General features: G+C 38.1%; 1 protein-coding gene across 3 annotated transcripts in view; it reads right to left on the minus strand.

Moving 5' to 3' along the window:
- The window catches only part of LOC122559738 (protein O-mannosyl-transferase TMTC2), a 181,199-nt gene that overhangs the window by 14,642 nt on the left and 148,533 nt on the right, over positions 1 to 18,024 (minus strand). For all 3 annotated transcript variants that reach the window (XM_043709687.2, XM_087997148.1, XM_087997149.1), the window contains exons 9-10: positions 15,303 to 15,384; positions 6,529 to 6,643 (exon numbers count right to left, since the gene is read on the minus strand). In XM_043709687.2, the coding sequence (XP_043565622.1) occupies positions 6,529 to 6,643; positions 15,303 to 15,384 (197 nt within the window). The remainder of the gene's footprint in view (positions 1 to 6,528; positions 6,644 to 15,302; positions 15,385 to 18,024) is intronic.

Here is an 18,024-nt window from a genome sequence, read left to right on the forward strand (position 1 = left end):
TGAAAATATGTTCTGAGTGGTCAACAAAAAGTGTCAGTTTTAGAGTTATGCCTTTCAGTATGTATGCAGTGAAGTAGAGCAAAGGATTGCAGGAATAATGTTGCAATTTGCTGAAATTGGGGCTGTGTCAGAAGAGTGTAGGGGACATAGGGAAACTGGTAAAAAACCACAGGCAGGATAGACAGGTAGGTAATATTTCAGCATAGCAAAGTATAAATTGATTAATTTGGAAGTAAGGACGCAGAAAGTAATATTTATTCGATGTTAAATGGAGAAAAAAACAACCGAGTGACCTAGATGCATGAAATGTTCATTAAACGTTTGCAGTACACATGTTTAAGGCCATTAAAAGAAAGAAAAACAAAATGCTTAGTTTACAACTGGATGCAAAATGACATTGAATTTAAACCAGACCTTAATTGTGCCACAATAAGTCACATTTAGAAAGATAGAAAAGCATTGGCAAAGGTGTGCCATTGACTCATGATGGATTTACTGGAATCGGATCTTATGGTTATGAAAAGTAGTACAAGAACTAAGAATCATTGATCCAATTATGGCAGAGAAGAAGTTTATTCAGCCCAATGAACCCAAGCAGCTCCCGACTGAGCAATACAATAAGGGAAATTATGGATGGATAATAAATGCTGGTCCTTAGGGAACATCGCTGCCAACACTGCTCTATCAGTTCAAAAAAACAACAATTTATGACAACATGCTACTTTCTGATCTAAACCAATTTCCCCTATCCAATTGTATACGGGCTCTCATACTCTATAAGCTTCAATTTTGTTAATCAGCCTTTTAACTGGTACTTTGTTGAATGTTTTCCTAAATCCAGACAGATAACATCCACCGTAAATATCCTTCACTGTAACTTCACCCAAGTATTCATTTAGATTATCTGAGTATTATCTATCTTTTACAAATCCATTTAGCTCTTGTTAATTAACTCAAATGTCTCCATGTGACTGAAGATTCTTTCCTGTTTCTAGATTTCAATGTCTTGTCCACTACTGTTGATAAATTAATTGGTCTGTAGTTGTCAAGACAGTCCTTGCATCTTTTCTTGTATAATGGTGCCTGACCAATCTGTAAGGAAGCTTGAAAAATTAAGACAAGCATTCCTGCTATTTCCATCCCAGCCCCTTTAGCAGAATGAGACACAGCCATCCAGACGAGGTGGCTTTCTGTATGCAGACCCAGCTTTCCAGTAACTTCTCCTTTCATTTTCCACAATTCAGCACTGTCATTGCTTGTACTAATATTTTGTCAAAATTGTCTACCTTATTAAATACCAATACAAAAAAAAGTTTAAATAATCTGGCCCTTTTCTGTGCCCCTGAAAACATATTTGTCTCTTTTGTCCTCAGTAGAACAATACATCTCTTAATACATTCTTCCTATTTTCATGCTGTAATAGGACTTTTGGGTTCCCTTTTAATTTTACTGTCATTCTGTTCTCATAATCTCTCTTTTTCAGTCTTATTTTTATCTTTCCTTCCACTGTCAATCAATGGTATTCAACACGGCTCTAATCTCAACAAGACATGCTCGCTGCACCCTCCTTTTCTGTTTCACCATATTTAAGAAGCCTTGTTTGTGGCTCCCTTGCCTTTTACCCTTGTTGGAATGCACGTAGCCTGAAGGATCTCCTCTTTAAAAACCGCAGATTGATCCATTACAGATTTTCTCATCAATCTCATTTACTTAATTTAGGTTCCTTCTCATTTCACTTTGATTTGCCTTCTTCCAATTTAGAAACTCTATATTTAACTGTTCCTTGTTTATCTCTATTATCAATCTAAAGTTTCATATACAGTGATAAGACCATAAGACATATGCGTAGAATGAGGCTGAAGAAATTCCTCCTCATCTCAGTTCTAAAGGGTCATCCCTGCATTCTGATGTTGTACCCTCGGGTCCTAGTCTCCCCTGCTTGTAGAAACATCTTCTCCACGTCCACTCAATGCAGACCTCTCAGTATTCTGTAAGTTTCACTGAGAATCCCCCCATCATTCTTCTGAATTCTATCAAGTACAGACCCAGAGTCCTCAACTGTTCCTCATAAGACAAGCCCTTAATTCCCAGAATCATTCATGTAAACCTCCTCTGGACACCCTCCCATGCCAGCACATTCTGCCTTAGATCCAGGGCCCAAAACTGCTTACAAGATTCCAAATGCAGTCTGATCAGAGCTTCATACAGACTCAGCATCCATATCTGTATTCTAGCCCTCTTGAAATGAATTCTAACATTACATTTGCCTTTGTAACTGCCAACAGAACTTGCATGTTACAAAGATCACTCTTATCCAAAGTTTCCTTACAGATGGTTGGTAGATTGAGCCACATCACTTTCCAACACCAGACCTAGCAATCCCTCCTTTCCAGTTGGACTGACAGCATTCTGATCAAGAAAGTTTTACTGAGCACAGTTCTGAGCACACCAGCCTTCCCTCCCCTACCTTACCCTATAACATAATTCCAATCAATATCTGGGTGATTAAAACACTCCAGTACCACCAGTCTACAGTTATTGCACATCTGTGAATCCCCTATAGATTTCTTTCTCTCTCCCTCTCGCTCTCACTAATTGAAGGCCTATAAAATGCCCCCAATTTGTCTTCCCAACTCCAACCAAATGGACTCTGCCCTTGGCCCCTCAAAGGCGTTCTCTCTTTCCAATATAACAATATATCTCCAAAGCATTATTGCCGCATTGTTCATTCTATATCTTTACTGAATGCATAAATCATTGTACTTAAGTGCCCAGTCATCACTGTTTTAAGCCCCACCTCTGATTTGCCACTGCCATCATATTCCCACATTATTGTCCATGCTTGTAGTTCACCAGCCTCATTCACCACACTTTGTCTGTTTACTTGCATGTACTATCATCCTGCTTTGACGAACATTTTGAACATTGGTGTTGTGAAATTTGAGGTTGACTAGTTAAAGGTCTTTCAAAGTGATGAAGGGTTTTGAGTGCTCAGCTAAAACGTTTTGAAAGACAGCAAATGTAACATAATCACAAAACAAATTTATTTGCACAGCAGGCATCTTACAATGTTAAATTCTCTGCCAAAAATCATCACTGAAGCAGAGCGCAAAAGAGAAATTAATAGTTGTTTGAAAAAGAGACATATTAAAGAATATGGAGAACAAGGTTGGAATTAAACAGATGACAAATTTGAGGGCAAAGAATATCAGTGCAGACACAGTAGTATTGTGGTTACTGGAAAGCAAACTGGGTTATAAGTTCAAATCTCATTGAAGCAAGTTATGAACCTAAGTTCCACAAATTAGCTTATTTTTGTGATTATACCAAAAATAATAGTGCAAAGGTTACTGGCTTGCAGTAAAACCAACTTATTCACTAATATCCATCAGAGCAAGAAACTGACAGTCCCTGTCTTCTCTTCCATTACAATGTAGTTGAGCCTTAATATCTCAGGATAAGTAGTCATGAATTTAAATATCACCTTGTCAAGCTTGTTCATATTCTGGGAACAAAAATAACACATTACATCCTTTTTAGCAAGGTTAACTGCACTTTATAATCTTAGCTGACATATGTTACATTTTTGCTGCAAAATAAATACATTATCAATGGACCAGATTCATGCAATGATTCATCTCTGTAAAAGTCACCTCCAATCAAAGATGCACATGTGTGAATATGCCAGTATAAGAATGCAAAACACTTTGAAATTTGGGCAGTAATTTATTAAGCCAAGAAAAACATGTGACTTCAAGCCTCACATTCAGACCGTTTTTACTTGGCTTGATCCTTACCCATGGCTTTGATCTCCAATTAGTGCCATTTTACTTTGAAATGGAAGCCAAAACTATGTTGTGCCATATGAATGAAGCTTCAAAGCAAAGATATACTGTTTTCATTACAGCTATAATCTAAACTTTTACAATAGTCACAGAATGATCTCACCTCAAGTTTATTTTCAAATTCTGATACTTTTAACATTCATGTCAAATGATTTTAATTTCTGAAAATAATCATTTCTCCTTGATCTCCCTCAACATCAGCAAACATAAAGATACAGTCCTAAGCTTCAGGCTAACATGTATTTGTACTTATGAAGCGCAGAGTATGCTCACAATAATATTGATGATAAGTTCTCCAGTCTAAGATGATATAATCAGAAGTCAAGTGCACTTCGTCTGACGCAGAAGCAGCAATCCAAAAGCTTGTGATTTTAAATAAACTTGTTGGATTATAACCTGATGTTGTGTGGCTTCTGACTTTGTCCACTCCAATCCGACACCGGCACCTCTATAAGATGATATCAATTCAACACGTTTACATCCTGACTTTGTTGTGGTATTCCAGAGACTATGAGAAACTGTTCTGATTGCCTCATCCTCAGTTCATTGCGTAGAATTATTAATGATTGGATAGGGGGTCAGTTGGCCTTAGCATGAATTTTTCACAGAAGTGGCTGATGATAACAATATAAATCTTTAGCTGAGCATTTAGCCAATTATTCAAGAAGCGAAAAAGATTACTTCTTAATGTCATATTGTTCTATGTTATACTGCTAAATTATCAACTATAACACTTTCCATGTAACATTTAGTGAACAATAATTATGAATCTGAAGTTACATTCTATTGGAAAATTAACTCTATTCAAATTGGAATTAAAGTGAAGCACATTTTTTGTGTGCTATTCATTTGCACTTATTTGCACTAACCTATTTACCATTAATTGTAATCTTTCACCCAGGAACTGAAAATCAAATCAATGTTAACATACTCCTTTTCACAACTGCCTAAGCAATGTGTTAATTCTTCTAAGCTTTTTTAAACTTTGATTGAATGTGAAAATGAATGAAATCCTACAGTATCTGTGTGTACTATGCATTGTAATAATGATAAATTATTTAAATTAGGTACAAAGTGAATGAGTGTAAAAGGGGTGAATGTCCAAGCGTGGAGTTTTGCCATTTGCCGCCTGAACCAGATACAGCTCAGCAATGATTAGGTCAAGATTAGAGTGGTGCTGGAAAAGCACAGCAGGTCAGACAGCATCCGAAGCAGTTTCCTGATGAATGGCGTTTGCCCGAAAAGTCGATTTTCCTTCTCCTTGGATGCTGTCTGACCTGTTGTGCTTTTCCAGCACCACTCTAATCTTGACTCTAATCTCCATCATATGCAGAACCCATTCTGCCAACAGTCAAGGTGTCCGCTTTACATGCTGAGGCCTGTTTTCATGTAGCATAAGAAATCAAAGCAGGAGGAAGTCAAATGGTCCCTCGAGCCTGCTTCGTCATTCAATAAGATCATGGCTATTCTTCTCTCTTATTTTCACTTTCCTGTTCTATTCCCATATTCTCCAATTAGTGTCCAAAAAAACTCTATCAATCTTAGCCTTGCATATTCTCATCAACTGAGCCTCCAAGATCCTGTGTGTTGAGAATTCCAAAGATTAATAAACCTCTGCACCATATCCTAAGACAATGGTCCTCAATTCTAGACTCCTCAGACAGGCAAAATGTCTCTCCTTGTTGAATCTCCTGTTAATTCTAAGCCTTTTTGTGAGGTTTAGCTAACTAAGCTCAGATGAGACCTTTAAATCAGGTGAGATGTGTACTATTTTTGTTTATTCCAGAACACTATCCAAGATTAGTGCATTCTTTTGAATTTAATACAATGAGTGAAGACATATACAAGAAAACCTAAGTGAAATCTGACATTGTATTCCATAAAAGTTACTTCCCCAGTCAGGTCAAGGCAGCAATTATGAATGTTACAAGCTTAAAAGTAAACCTGCATTTCTCCGTCAAATGCTGATCAATTCTTTATTTTACTTTAGCAAAAATTGTTATTCCTTTTATTCCTCAAAGTCTAAATGTAATTGTACCAAGAATTAATGCAGCAGTTAATGTTGGCCTGTTGCCCCAGGAGAAAGAATTGACTCAAATTATGGGTCACACTTTTCTGGATTACCTGCATATTGTCATTTGTGAAATGATTTTCTCCATATGAAGCCAATATTTGTAAGGGATGCAATTGTTTCCAATTGTGCTTTTTTTCCCTTCCACTTATGACTCCCAGTGAAAGCTTATACACATTGCAAAAAAAGTTACACTGGTCATTTACAAGTGAACTTCATCAGAAGACAGACTAGCTGTAAAAGTATATAGTGTATCATTTCCTTTCTCCAAATACTTCATGCCAGCAAAGCACTTACTACAACCTGCCCTTCAGAGCTCTATACAAGGTCACATAGATCAAGTACGTATGTTTTTCTAAAAAATGCTTTAGCATACAAGACGTCCAAGTTAAATTAGGCACAGAGGGATACAGAGTTACTGCATGATGCTGCTGCTTTTTTAAATGAATTTGAAAGTCTGCCACATTGAAATATTAGCCCTTAATTCTTTCTTCTTTAGAAAAAAAAGCTTATTTTCCCTCCAAATTATGCCAGATAACAGGATCCATAGTGTCCAACAGGCTAATTCAAAACGTATTTCGTGATGCAATCCATTAGTAAGAAAAAACTAACCTGAGCATGTGGGCTGCATTAAAGACAACATCAAATTCTGTGCTGTCCAGTTCAGCTGCTCTCTCTGCCATCTGAGCAGCTTCCATTAGACGAGATTCCTCTAACAGAAACTGACCTGGGAGAAAACATAAAAATGCAAGTATTTTTTAGGAACAGAGCAAGGCTCTTAGAATCAACAGTGTCAACTTCTTTTCAATCATCAGTCTATCTATCTGGGGTCAGAGCTTTCCATAACCTAACAAAGACCATGTTGGTACTCCACGGTTTCCTGGGGGCTTCCTATTTGGCTTGCAAGAAACAACACCTCCATCTGCCACTTACTAGTCAAAAGATGGCAAGAAACAGAACCAGGGAATCCAAGCCAGCTGTCATGATTCCAAATCTTAAGGCTATTTTCTCCACATAAAGCATTTGAAAAAAGTTAATTTTAATACAGTGGGTTTTAACAGCAGTGTACACTTTCACAGCTTTCTGACACAACAGAGAAGCCACTACATAAAGGATGGCTAATATTTTAATATTAAAATTGTCTGTCTAAGAAAAGCAATCAAATAATCTGAAAAATGCTGTTTACAATGTTTTGCAATGTTTTGTGTCTTTTCTTTTGGATATAAAAAATACAATTAGTAACAGCCCTGAAGACCTCCTAAGCACCTGAACAGTATACAAAAGCTGTTTGAAGTAAAAATGCTGCACAGAAATTCATACTAAATAGGTGCAGAAATGTTTTGTTAATAACACTGTATAAAATTCTGGGCTGACTAGTAAATGTAAGTCTGCCACAATTTTACCATGTCAATAGCATTAGTAAATTTCAACATAAGATTAACAACTTTAGAGAAAAACATATTGAAAATGATCTCAAAATTTGGGACAGTACAATTTAGTTATTTATGTTTAGCTCCCTGTTGCTTTTGAGTTTTTTTTAAAACTAATGATCAGTATTTAATTTTAATGTATGAAATCTGGCTTTTATCAAGCTATTAAATTGATTTCACTTCCACTAATATGAGATTGAAAATGACCTCCGAACACTAAATTCGGAGAGACACCAACCTTGGTTCAATGTACACTTGCATTGAGACAGAGGGCTGTGTGTTCAAGTCCACTCTAGGGATGGGACATAATCTGTGCAACGTTATGGGAATGCTGCATTGTCAGCAGTGTTGGTTTTCAGATACATTTTAAACTGAACGAGGTCCTGAAGGATGCCATGGCACAGTTGTGAAGGAAAGCAAGAGAATTCTCCTTGGTATCCTGGACAACATTTATCTCAACCAACACCACTGAAACCTAAAATCCTGCTGCTTACAAATTGACTACTGCATTTTCACATCACAGTAATGATGAATGATTTTGTCTATATAGTATTTTCAGATGTACCAGTCTCATGAAAGGTGCTATAGAAATTATTTACTTTATCCTTTCATGAGACATGGGCATCACTGGCAAGGTAGGTACTTGTTATCTATTCCCTAATTGTATTTAAATTGTTTGGATTTTTAAATCATTGTTGGAGGGAACTTAAGAGTTAACCACATTGTTGTGGGCCTCACAAGTAACCCAGATCAATTATGGACGGCAGAATTCCTTCCTTAAAGGACATTAATGTCCAGATGGGTTTTTAACAACATTTGCCGATACTTGTCAAGGTCAACATTCCAACTGTATTACTGTGCCACCATCTCCGCCAAATTTTTTCTTATTTATAATATCAGGTCATTTAAAATATTCAGGCTGTGCAATTACATAAAATAGCAACAAAAAAACCTAAAAACTGATGTTGTTGTGAAATATTTCACTCTATTATTTCAGTAAACCCAAAATCTTATGTCACCAATTTTAGCGTGAATAGGATTAATATCTCAGATGGAAAAAATCAAAATATGACACAAATGCATTAAGAATGTGTCTTCTAATGGTCGATAGTGTCACTTCAAGGCCATGAGGCAGTGTGATTAGTGGATAAAATGCAGGAGAGAGTTTTTTGTACACTCTTATGCTTTAAATCTGCTGTCAGTTATTTTGAATGAGATTCACTCTGTTACATTGAATTAACAGAAAAGCAAACTGGCAGTGGCAACACCTATGGAACATGCTGTGCCTAATTAGTTTATAATAAAATTCAAATTCAGTTGGAAAGACAAAAAATAAAATTTATAGATATTCCAGTTTCTATTTAAACAGTGATCAGGCTCTTTTGAAAATCACAATCTTTTAGAACAAATATGTTCTTCAGTTGGAATTTCTCAGCTGAATTTATAACCATGTGTTGCATGTTGAATGTCCTTCAATTCAGCTCTACCTAATTTATGAACACAAATGTGATCTTTACAATTTGATTTATTTTGAAGTACTAAAATAAACTAAATTGGTTATACTTTATTATTTTTGATATAATTTAAAGGAAAGTCACTATTATTTTCATAGAATTCCTACAGTGTGGAAGCAGGCCATTCAGCCCATTGAATCCACACTGATCGTCCCACCTAGTCGCTGCATTTCCAATGGTCAATCCCTCTAACCTACACATCCCTGGACACCATGGTCAATCCACCTAACCTGCACATCTTTGGATTGTGGGAGGAAACACATGCAAACACAGGGAGAAATGTGCAATATCCATACAGTCACCCAAGGATGAAATTAAACACAGGTCCCTGGCACTGTAAGGTAGCAGTGCTAACCACTGAGCCACCATGCTATATCTTACATCGGATTCTGGATCTCAGAATATACGTCGTTAATGACTTAAAATGCTTAAATGACTTCAATTCAGACCTCACTATTAATGGATACACAGAGTAGTCAAAAGTGGCTTGACCTCACTGCAGTGCAATGAACTGCATTTCATAATTAGGACATAGTGAAGAGCATTTGCTATAAGAACAATGTAATCCCATGTTACATATAAAACTTGACAGGGCACATGCTGTACCCCACCACCAAGAACATCTTCCCCTCCCCACCCCTCTCTGCCTTCCGCAAGGAAAGTTCCCTTCAACAGTCCTTAGTTTGCACCACTCTCCCTACCAGCGCCCTCCCTCCCCTCCCCGAACCTCCAGATACCTTCCGCTGCAACCAGAAAATATGCAAAACCTGCTGGTGCACCACTCCCCTCACCTCCACCCAGGGTGCTAAACAGTCCTTCCAGGTGAGACATAGATTCAATTGCATCTCTTCCAACCTAGTTTACTGCATCCGGTGCTCCCAATGTGGTCTTCTCTAGATCAGGGAGACTGAATGCAAACTCAGGGAATGGTTCACCAAGCATCTCAGCCAGGCCCGCAGAATCCGACTAGGCTTCCAAGTCACTGTCCATTTTAATTCCCCTTCTGACTCCCTTTCTGACATGACCATCCTTGGCCTCCTCCATTGCCACAATGAACCACTACAAATTGGAGGAGCAATACCTCATCTTCTGCCTGGGCAGCCTACAGCATGGAGGACTCAACATTAATTTCTCCAATTTCAAATAATCTCCCTTCCCATCCTCTGACTCCCTTCCCAGCCCCTCCCCCTCCCTTCCACCTCTCCCAGCCACCAACCAGATTCATTCCTCCCATTGACTAACCCCATCATAACCCCTGCCTGTGTTCATCTATCCCACTTCATCACCCTGCCACTGCCACACCCTATATCGGCAGCTCCCCTTACACCCATCCCCAGTTCTGAAGAAGGGTTATTCCTGAAACATCAACTTCTCCACTTCCTAATGCTGCCTGTCTCCTGCCTGTCTATTTTGGATTCCAGTATCTGCAGGGTTTTTTTGTCTCAAACAGAGAGCTGTGGGGCCAGAGTCCTTGTGCATATTTAAGGCAGAGAAAGATAAATTCTTGATCAGATATGGAATCAAGTTCTGAGGAAAAGACAGAAAAGGATACAAGAAATTTCAGATCAACCATGATGCTACTCAGTAACGGAATATGCTCGAGGGGCCAATGGCCCATCCCTGTTCCAATATCTTATGGTCTTTTCATTTTATAGTCTCTGAGAAGACCAACTATGTCTAAATATAATCCAAATTGTAACTCACACTGCAAACAATAATACATGAAAGGATAAAGAAGATTTTACATACAAAATTCTAACTTCCAAATTTTGATCATGAAGAAATTGGAAATTTAATTTTAAACATAACATTCCATTTAGCAGACTCATCAATAAATAAATAAAATAGGTCACAGTCATTTCATTCCTGCTGGGTTAAATCCTGGAGCTTTCTGACTAACAACACAGTTGTTGTACCTGCACCACAAAGAGAATAGCAATTCAGAAAGATGACTTATCACCACTTGCTTAATCTCAGTTATGGTTCAAAAATCAATACTAACCTTGCCAGCAACATCCACATTTCATGAATGAGTTTTAAAAGATATAAGCATAATGTCACCAAATTACAAGATGAATTTTATTATCTTTGTTTAATACCGTGGGATGAATGTGTGCAATTTTTGGCAAAATGTTTCCTCAAGTGAGATTCCTGGTGGCCAGTCTGTCATGGCTCACATTGACTTTCCTCATGCAGTCTTCTGTTTGTCATCTCATTAATTAAACAATGTGTCTATCTCGTGGAATCATGTAGCAGGACAGGATACAATGCTCACTGTTGCCAGGAATTTAAGATGTGCATGCCACCAATACCCATCTGCAGGTCACTCCAGGTGCTACAATCCAGGAACTTCCCCTCACCTTGACGTGTTCCAGTGCTTTCCCAAGGAAAAGGTCCAGAAAGGTAAGTTAACTCTCTGCTTTGCAGTTCAAGACATAGTGGTGCTGATGGACAGGGTGGTGGAGAGGTGGGTCATTCTTTTCCTTGCTGACCAGCAAATGAAGCCAAGCAACCAGACTTAGCTAGCCTCGATGAGATAGCAGACTGGTCAGTGCAGCCTTCCAAGTGAGACACAATGCCCAGCAGTGTAAAGTGCAGATCAATCAGCAATGATCTTCTGCACTCCACAAAGATAAGTGCTCCATATTCTCTGTTACTTCACACTCATATGGCCACCAGTCATTCACTCTAACTCTGCCACTGCATACTCAGTTCACCAAGGCTTATGAACTCCCATCATTTTCACTCAATCATCTCATTCTCCAAAACGATGATTCCTTTCTGTTGGCTGTGCTTCCTACCCATTCACTAGAACATCACATCACCCCTCCTGCTAACTGCTCTTCTATCAAATGTCATTAAACTTAGCTTTTCCCTAAGTCTCATTGTAAGGAAAATTGGCTGATGACTCCATGGCACTGACGGATGTACCCTGCAATTCTTAAATTAGTTGCACTTGACCTTCAGGACTGACTGTGAACTTACATTGAATTGGATGAGCCCCATGACTGTGGTGATACCCCTGTCATATCATAGTCACCTTTAACCCCACTAAAGACTGGTAGCTTTGATGTTCAGATATGGTCATTTGATTGATGCCAATGCAGTGTGTTTACCACATAAGTTGCTGGCATATACTGTTATTGTGACATTGATTTTACCTGTTGTCATAATGTTATTTGTTCAGCCATATGATTACTTCGTGCTTCAAACTGTGATAAGTTGTCTGCTTTTCCCTTTGTGCTAAAAAGCAATGCAGGCCACACAGGCTGATAGCCTAGAAGATAGCACTGAATAGCCTTTATGCAGTTAAAAAAAAAATGCCATCTCGAGGTTGACAGCCTCTAAGCAAATGCAAAGTGAGCAACTGCTAGGAAAGTAAGCTAAAGACATGAGATGAGCATCGGACACTGAGGACTGACCTTATAGAGGTTTATAAAATCTTGAGTGGCATGGATAGGGTAAATAGACAAGATCTTTTCCCTGGAGGAGGGCAGGGGAGGGTGGAATCCAGAACTGGAGGGCGTAGGTTTCAGGTGAGAGGGGAAAAATTTAGAAGAGTCCTGAGGAGCAACTTTTTCATGCAGAAGATGGTGCGTGTGTGGAATGAGCTGCCAGAGGAAATGGGAGAGGCTGGTACAATTACAACATTTAAAAGGTATCTGGATGGGTATATGAATAGGAAGGAGTTAGAGGGATATGGGCCAAGTGCTGACAAATGGGGCTAGATTAGCTTAGGATATCTGGTCGGCATGCTGTCCATCTCTATGACTCTATGTGTCCTGTGCAGAAGCATGTGATACATGCATGTCCCTGCAGCCAAAGTGATTTGGCAGAAGTATGCAAGTCATAAGTGATATCCTGAAGGTCTGAAGTGTTTTATGACTTGGCCTGAAAACAGCCTAGTGGGTTGCTGAGACTGGTAGTTTGCTGATGCCAACTTGTGAGGATTGATCTTTTCATTGGGAAAACACTGGAACACCTCAGTGTGAGGGGAAGTTCCAGGCTTGCCACACCTGAAGTAATGCGGAGATGGGCTTTATTACAGCATTTGTGGCATGCATGTTTTAAACACATGGCAACAGTGGGCACTCAATCCTCTCCTGTCACATGACTCCACAAATTGTGGCTGGTGGCTCAGTGGTTAACATTGCTGCCTCACAGTGTCAGGGACCTAGGTTCGATTCGGGTGACTGTTTGTGCAGAGTTTGCACTTCTCCCTATGTCTGTGTTCGCTTCCTCTAGGTGCTCTGGCCTTCTCCCACAGTCAAAGGATGTGTAGGTTAGGTGGATTGGCCACATTAAATTGTCTATAGTGCCCAGGGTTGTGGAGGTTAGGTGCATTAGCCAAAGGAAATGCAGATTTACAGGAATGGAGTTGGTTTGGGTGGGATGCACTTTGGCGGGTCGCTGTGGACTCAATGGGCTGAATGGCCTCCTCCCACACTGTAGGGATTCTATGCAGATGGCGGATGGCATTGTTCATGAAGCATGAAAAGAGATTGTGTGAAGACAGATTTGTCTGAATGTTCAGAGAAGCAAGTGCTGAGCTTCTGCCATCCAGTAAACTTTCCAAATTTCATGTCAGGAATAGGCACAATCTAGTTTCTTGAGTAAGGAGAGGACAACTGGGAGCTCGTAGAAGTGAGGCATGTAATAATGAGATGCAAATGCATGGAAACAAGGTAGTTGCTGCGTGTTAGCAAGATCCTGAACCTAGGACAAGCCAAACAGAGACATGCATGAGAATTCCTAGAAGCATGGTACTCCAACTGGAACTCTATCAACAAACCATTGACTTGGATTCCATTTATCACCCCCTGAGAAAAAGAACCGGAAATGATATCACCACCAGAAATTACATCACCACAGGAAATGACATCACCAACCCAAGGAAAGCTAAACACATAAATAAAAAGCAGGCCATACCATCAGTGCTTCACCAGAAGCTCACTGATGATGTTATATAGTATGGTGATGAAACATCTGAAAATGAACCTTCCAGCTCAGCAAGCAAACTTACATCCAGAACCTCAACCTGAGTTACAAATCTTCTCAAAACTCACTAATCCTGAACTTATTGCTTAAATCCTAAATGGAAAAATATAATTTTGTTTTCTCAACATCAATAATCTGATTTTTCCATTCTTGCCATATTTTCCCAATTTCTTTGCCATTGTTCACGCCCATGCCAATTCCACACTTTATAAGCATGTATATTTTCATTTCCAAACACTTTCCTTCAAATCCATAAATCAGAATCAATGTACAAGCCTTAAGTTTTGGATTTCATCTCAAGTGCAAAATTTTTCATGCAGAAGATGGTGCGTGTGTGGAATGAGCTGCCAGAGGAAATGGGGGAGGCTGGTACTCCTATACAGGCCTTTGAGCATAGTTCTGCCCAATAACCCAGAATGGGTATCAATACAATTAAGAAGTTTCAAAAATAAACAAGGGACATTGAGACATTGAGATATCTTAGTAATGAAAAAAGACTAAGAGTTCAATTTATCTTTCACGGCAGGGATATAATTGACCAGAACAATGATGTAATCCTAAAAAATATTTAATATAGCTAATGCAGATATAAATGGGCTCTTTATTTTGGATTTGATTACAGGACTGGAGGATGTAAAGAGAAATGTAGCACACCTCAAGGAAGAATTATTTCCTGATTACAGTTACTGGTAATTAGAAAATAAAACTTTCAGTGATGGTGTTAAATGTGATTGGTTAACTCATTTAATAAAAGCAATGATTAAATAACTAATTAGGAATGGTTCGATGTGGACAGAGATTTGGCTGTAAATTTCTTTTGGACATCTTGGAGCCATTCATGTAGATTGATTTAAATGTCTGGGATCAAAATTGACCACAAACGGGAATGGCAGTACTGACATCTACAGAAGGCAAGCAACCTTCCATTCTACAACTGGTCAACAGAAGAATGGAAGACTTGAAAAAGGAACTTGCACGATATCCTGTGTGGAGCATTGTGCTGTATGGGTTAGAAGATGGAGCCTCAAAAAGGGTGATGAGAACAGAAATGAGTCTCAGGGCATGGGTTCTTAAGATCAGCTGCACAGAGTAAAGAGGAAATGGATGATCTGCAAAAAAAATCAAACTTCCACTACTTCGTGGCTTTTAGCTGAAAGTGAAGAAACACAAATTGAGAAAGTATGGTCATTCAATGTCAGTATTATAAATCCAGGTCCCTTTAATTTATTCTTCAATCAACACAACTAACACACACTGACTGTTCATTTACTGTTGTTTGTGGAACTGTGTTGCGCAGGAGTTATTGTTACAAAGAAAAATTAGCCCCTACACTACAAGTTAATTGTGAAATGGTTTGTGACATTCTATGATAATGTGTCATGTTATACAAGATTTGTTCTAAAGCTAGGTCCAAGTTAAACACTTTAAATAAAAGTTAACTCACCATAATGCATATAGCAGTTTCCTTTTGTGGGATCAAGCTGGATAGATCGCAAGAAATACTTTTCAGCTTCTTCCTTACGCCCCTGTGAATTAACAAACAAATCTTAATTGAGAAAAGGCTTTAATATCTCATAGTTTTCACCTTAAGTTGTGGATCAGCAAAGCAAAAATTCTGACAAAATTATTTCATTGCATGAAATGAGCAGATTCTAAACTCATATTATGAGAGAATACCAATTTTGTTAATTTATGAATGGTTAAATAATATCTTATGTAATATACAGCCATAGTGCTCTACAGCACCAAAAAAAACACCATTCTGCCCATTGAGTCTGCTGTAGTCAAAAACAACTGGCTAACTATTCTAATCCCATTTTCCAGCAGTTGGACCATAACCTTCTGTCTTGGCATCTAAATACTTCTTAAATGTTATGAGGGTTTCTGTCTCTACCACCTATACTGGCAGTAAGTTCCCACCACCCTCTGAATGAAAATGTTTTCCTCACATTCCCTCTGAACTTCCTGCCGCTCTCCTTAAACCAATTCCTCTTCTTCATTGCTCCTTCCATCGAGGGGAAAAGTTCCTTCCTGTCAATGCCCCTCAAATTTATACATCTCAATCATGTACACCCCCCATACCCTCAATCTTCTCTGCTGCAACAAATAGACAGGTATCATATGTTGTCATTTCAACATCAATCTGTACAAAATATATCAGTAGTTGATAAATGTCGTTTATGTGTTAATCATGCCTTAAACAGAATTTGTCCAGTACTGATAATATTTTAAATAAAATTCTGAAACATGCGCGCTCAAACCTATGTGTCTCAATTGTCGAATTCCAACGTCTCACTGTAACTAGCAGGTTGAGGATACAACCTTCCGAATGAGGACACTTATAACCATTACACAGTAAAATGAATATCAATGGTATAACTTATAACAGTTACACAGTAAAATGAATATTAATGGTATAACTTATAACCATTAAATGGTCAAATGAATATCAATGGGAAAAGTTTACAGAAAGTTCATTTTCCATGCTGTTCCACATCTTGAAGAATCAACATGCTTCACAATTCCTTGCACAGCATGAATTCTGATCATCCTGTCAATTTAGGTTGGATGGTTGCCTCAAAGGAAATGAAACAGGAGGCTTAGTCCACGGTTGTCACTGTCATCTAACCAACTCAAGATGCTTGGGAAGTAAGCGTTGTTTTTTTTTAGTTCAGGATATTGTGTGTGAAATGGAGGAATATGTTACAAAGAAACAAAAGAATATAGTTTATAAACGGTGAGCTGCAAACATTGAAGAATTTTCTTAAAGGATAGTTTATTCGTATAGGAGTATTTTCTTCACAAAATTAGTTTGACAAACTTCTAGAGCAATAGTAAAGCTGCTGTAGTGTTATTGTTTGCTTCAAGATATTTTATATGTCGGCTAAAATTTCAAGGAAAACCCAGCCAGCCAAAAGAGACAATTATTCATCCAGATCTCCCATTACTCAAGGAGTGAAAGTAAGCCAGTCAGTGTGCAATTCTCATACAGGCAGAAACACAGATAAACAAGATAAACAGTAGAGGAAAGACAGAGGCAGAAAGATCCATATGAAAACCACATGCTTAGTCACTTCAATTGCAAATGAAATGCTGTTTCCTTAACAATGTTAATTATAGTAAAGTTGAGATCATTAATTATTGCATGGTAAAATGATCTGTAATGTAAACATTTGCGTAATACTGCCCAACTTTCCATTTGTTTAAATGTTGTGCATTTACATAAGTTTCACTGCATCAAATTGATAGATTTGCCCAGCACACATTGTCATTTATTTTACATGGCAGAGCTATAAACAGACTAAACTATACAATCGGCATGTACAATCATAAATCAGTATTAGGTAGAATTTGACTGACTGGTAAGCCCAAGCACATTTTGTCTGATAAAACAATCAACATTAATTCTATTTAGAATATAAGCAAAATGTGAAAAACGGAAAATTGAAAAATAGTAGTTTCTAGATCAAAAGAAATTCTTGTTATATGATGGAAATATGTTGCAATAGTACATGCAATAAGGTCCACTCCTATATCAGCAAAAAGAAGTCCTCATCCCATTGTGCCTCACTGTAGCAGTATGATATATACAAACTGACATTTCAATTTTAGTGACAAATTCTTGTCATCCACACCTGCAGATTTGTGTTCAAGATTCAAGTGAGATTGACTTCATTTAAAACAATTTTGTGTCTTCTATGCCCAGGATGCTGCAATGAATTGCAATGCCTAATGTTGTTATTTTGCAGCTCAGTCCTAATTAATTTAAGTGGGTAACTAATCAAACACCAATTAAAACATGCATCCTCCTCTTACTGATATATATCAGTGTAATAAGGGAACATGTGGCTTTTAATGTATGTGTAGTTTTCACAGGAAATAGTGAATTGAAGTCTGGAATGACTTGGATCCAAAGCAAATTAATAAACAAAGCAATGAAGTCATATCTCTGGATTGCTGATACCAGCAACATGGTTATTACTCATTGTTGTAGCAGAAGCCATTTAACATTTTGTCAACCTGACTTTCAGATGAGAAAGTGTGTGTGCCCTCTCAGGTGGATGCAAAAGATTCTACAGCACAATTTGCAGTACATATTCCTTCTATAGCCCTAACAACCGTTATCCCTCAAACAAAAGAAAGATCTTGTTATTTTCTGGATAAGA

The sequence above is a fragment of the Chiloscyllium plagiosum genome, unplaced genomic scaffold (assembly GCF_037043375.1).
Source record: "Chiloscyllium plagiosum isolate Xiang-an unplaced genomic scaffold, Cpla_swu_hap1 HiC_scaffold_19, whole genome shotgun sequence".
Taxonomy (NCBI): domain Eukaryota; kingdom Metazoa; phylum Chordata; class Chondrichthyes; order Orectolobiformes; family Hemiscylliidae; genus Chiloscyllium; species Chiloscyllium plagiosum.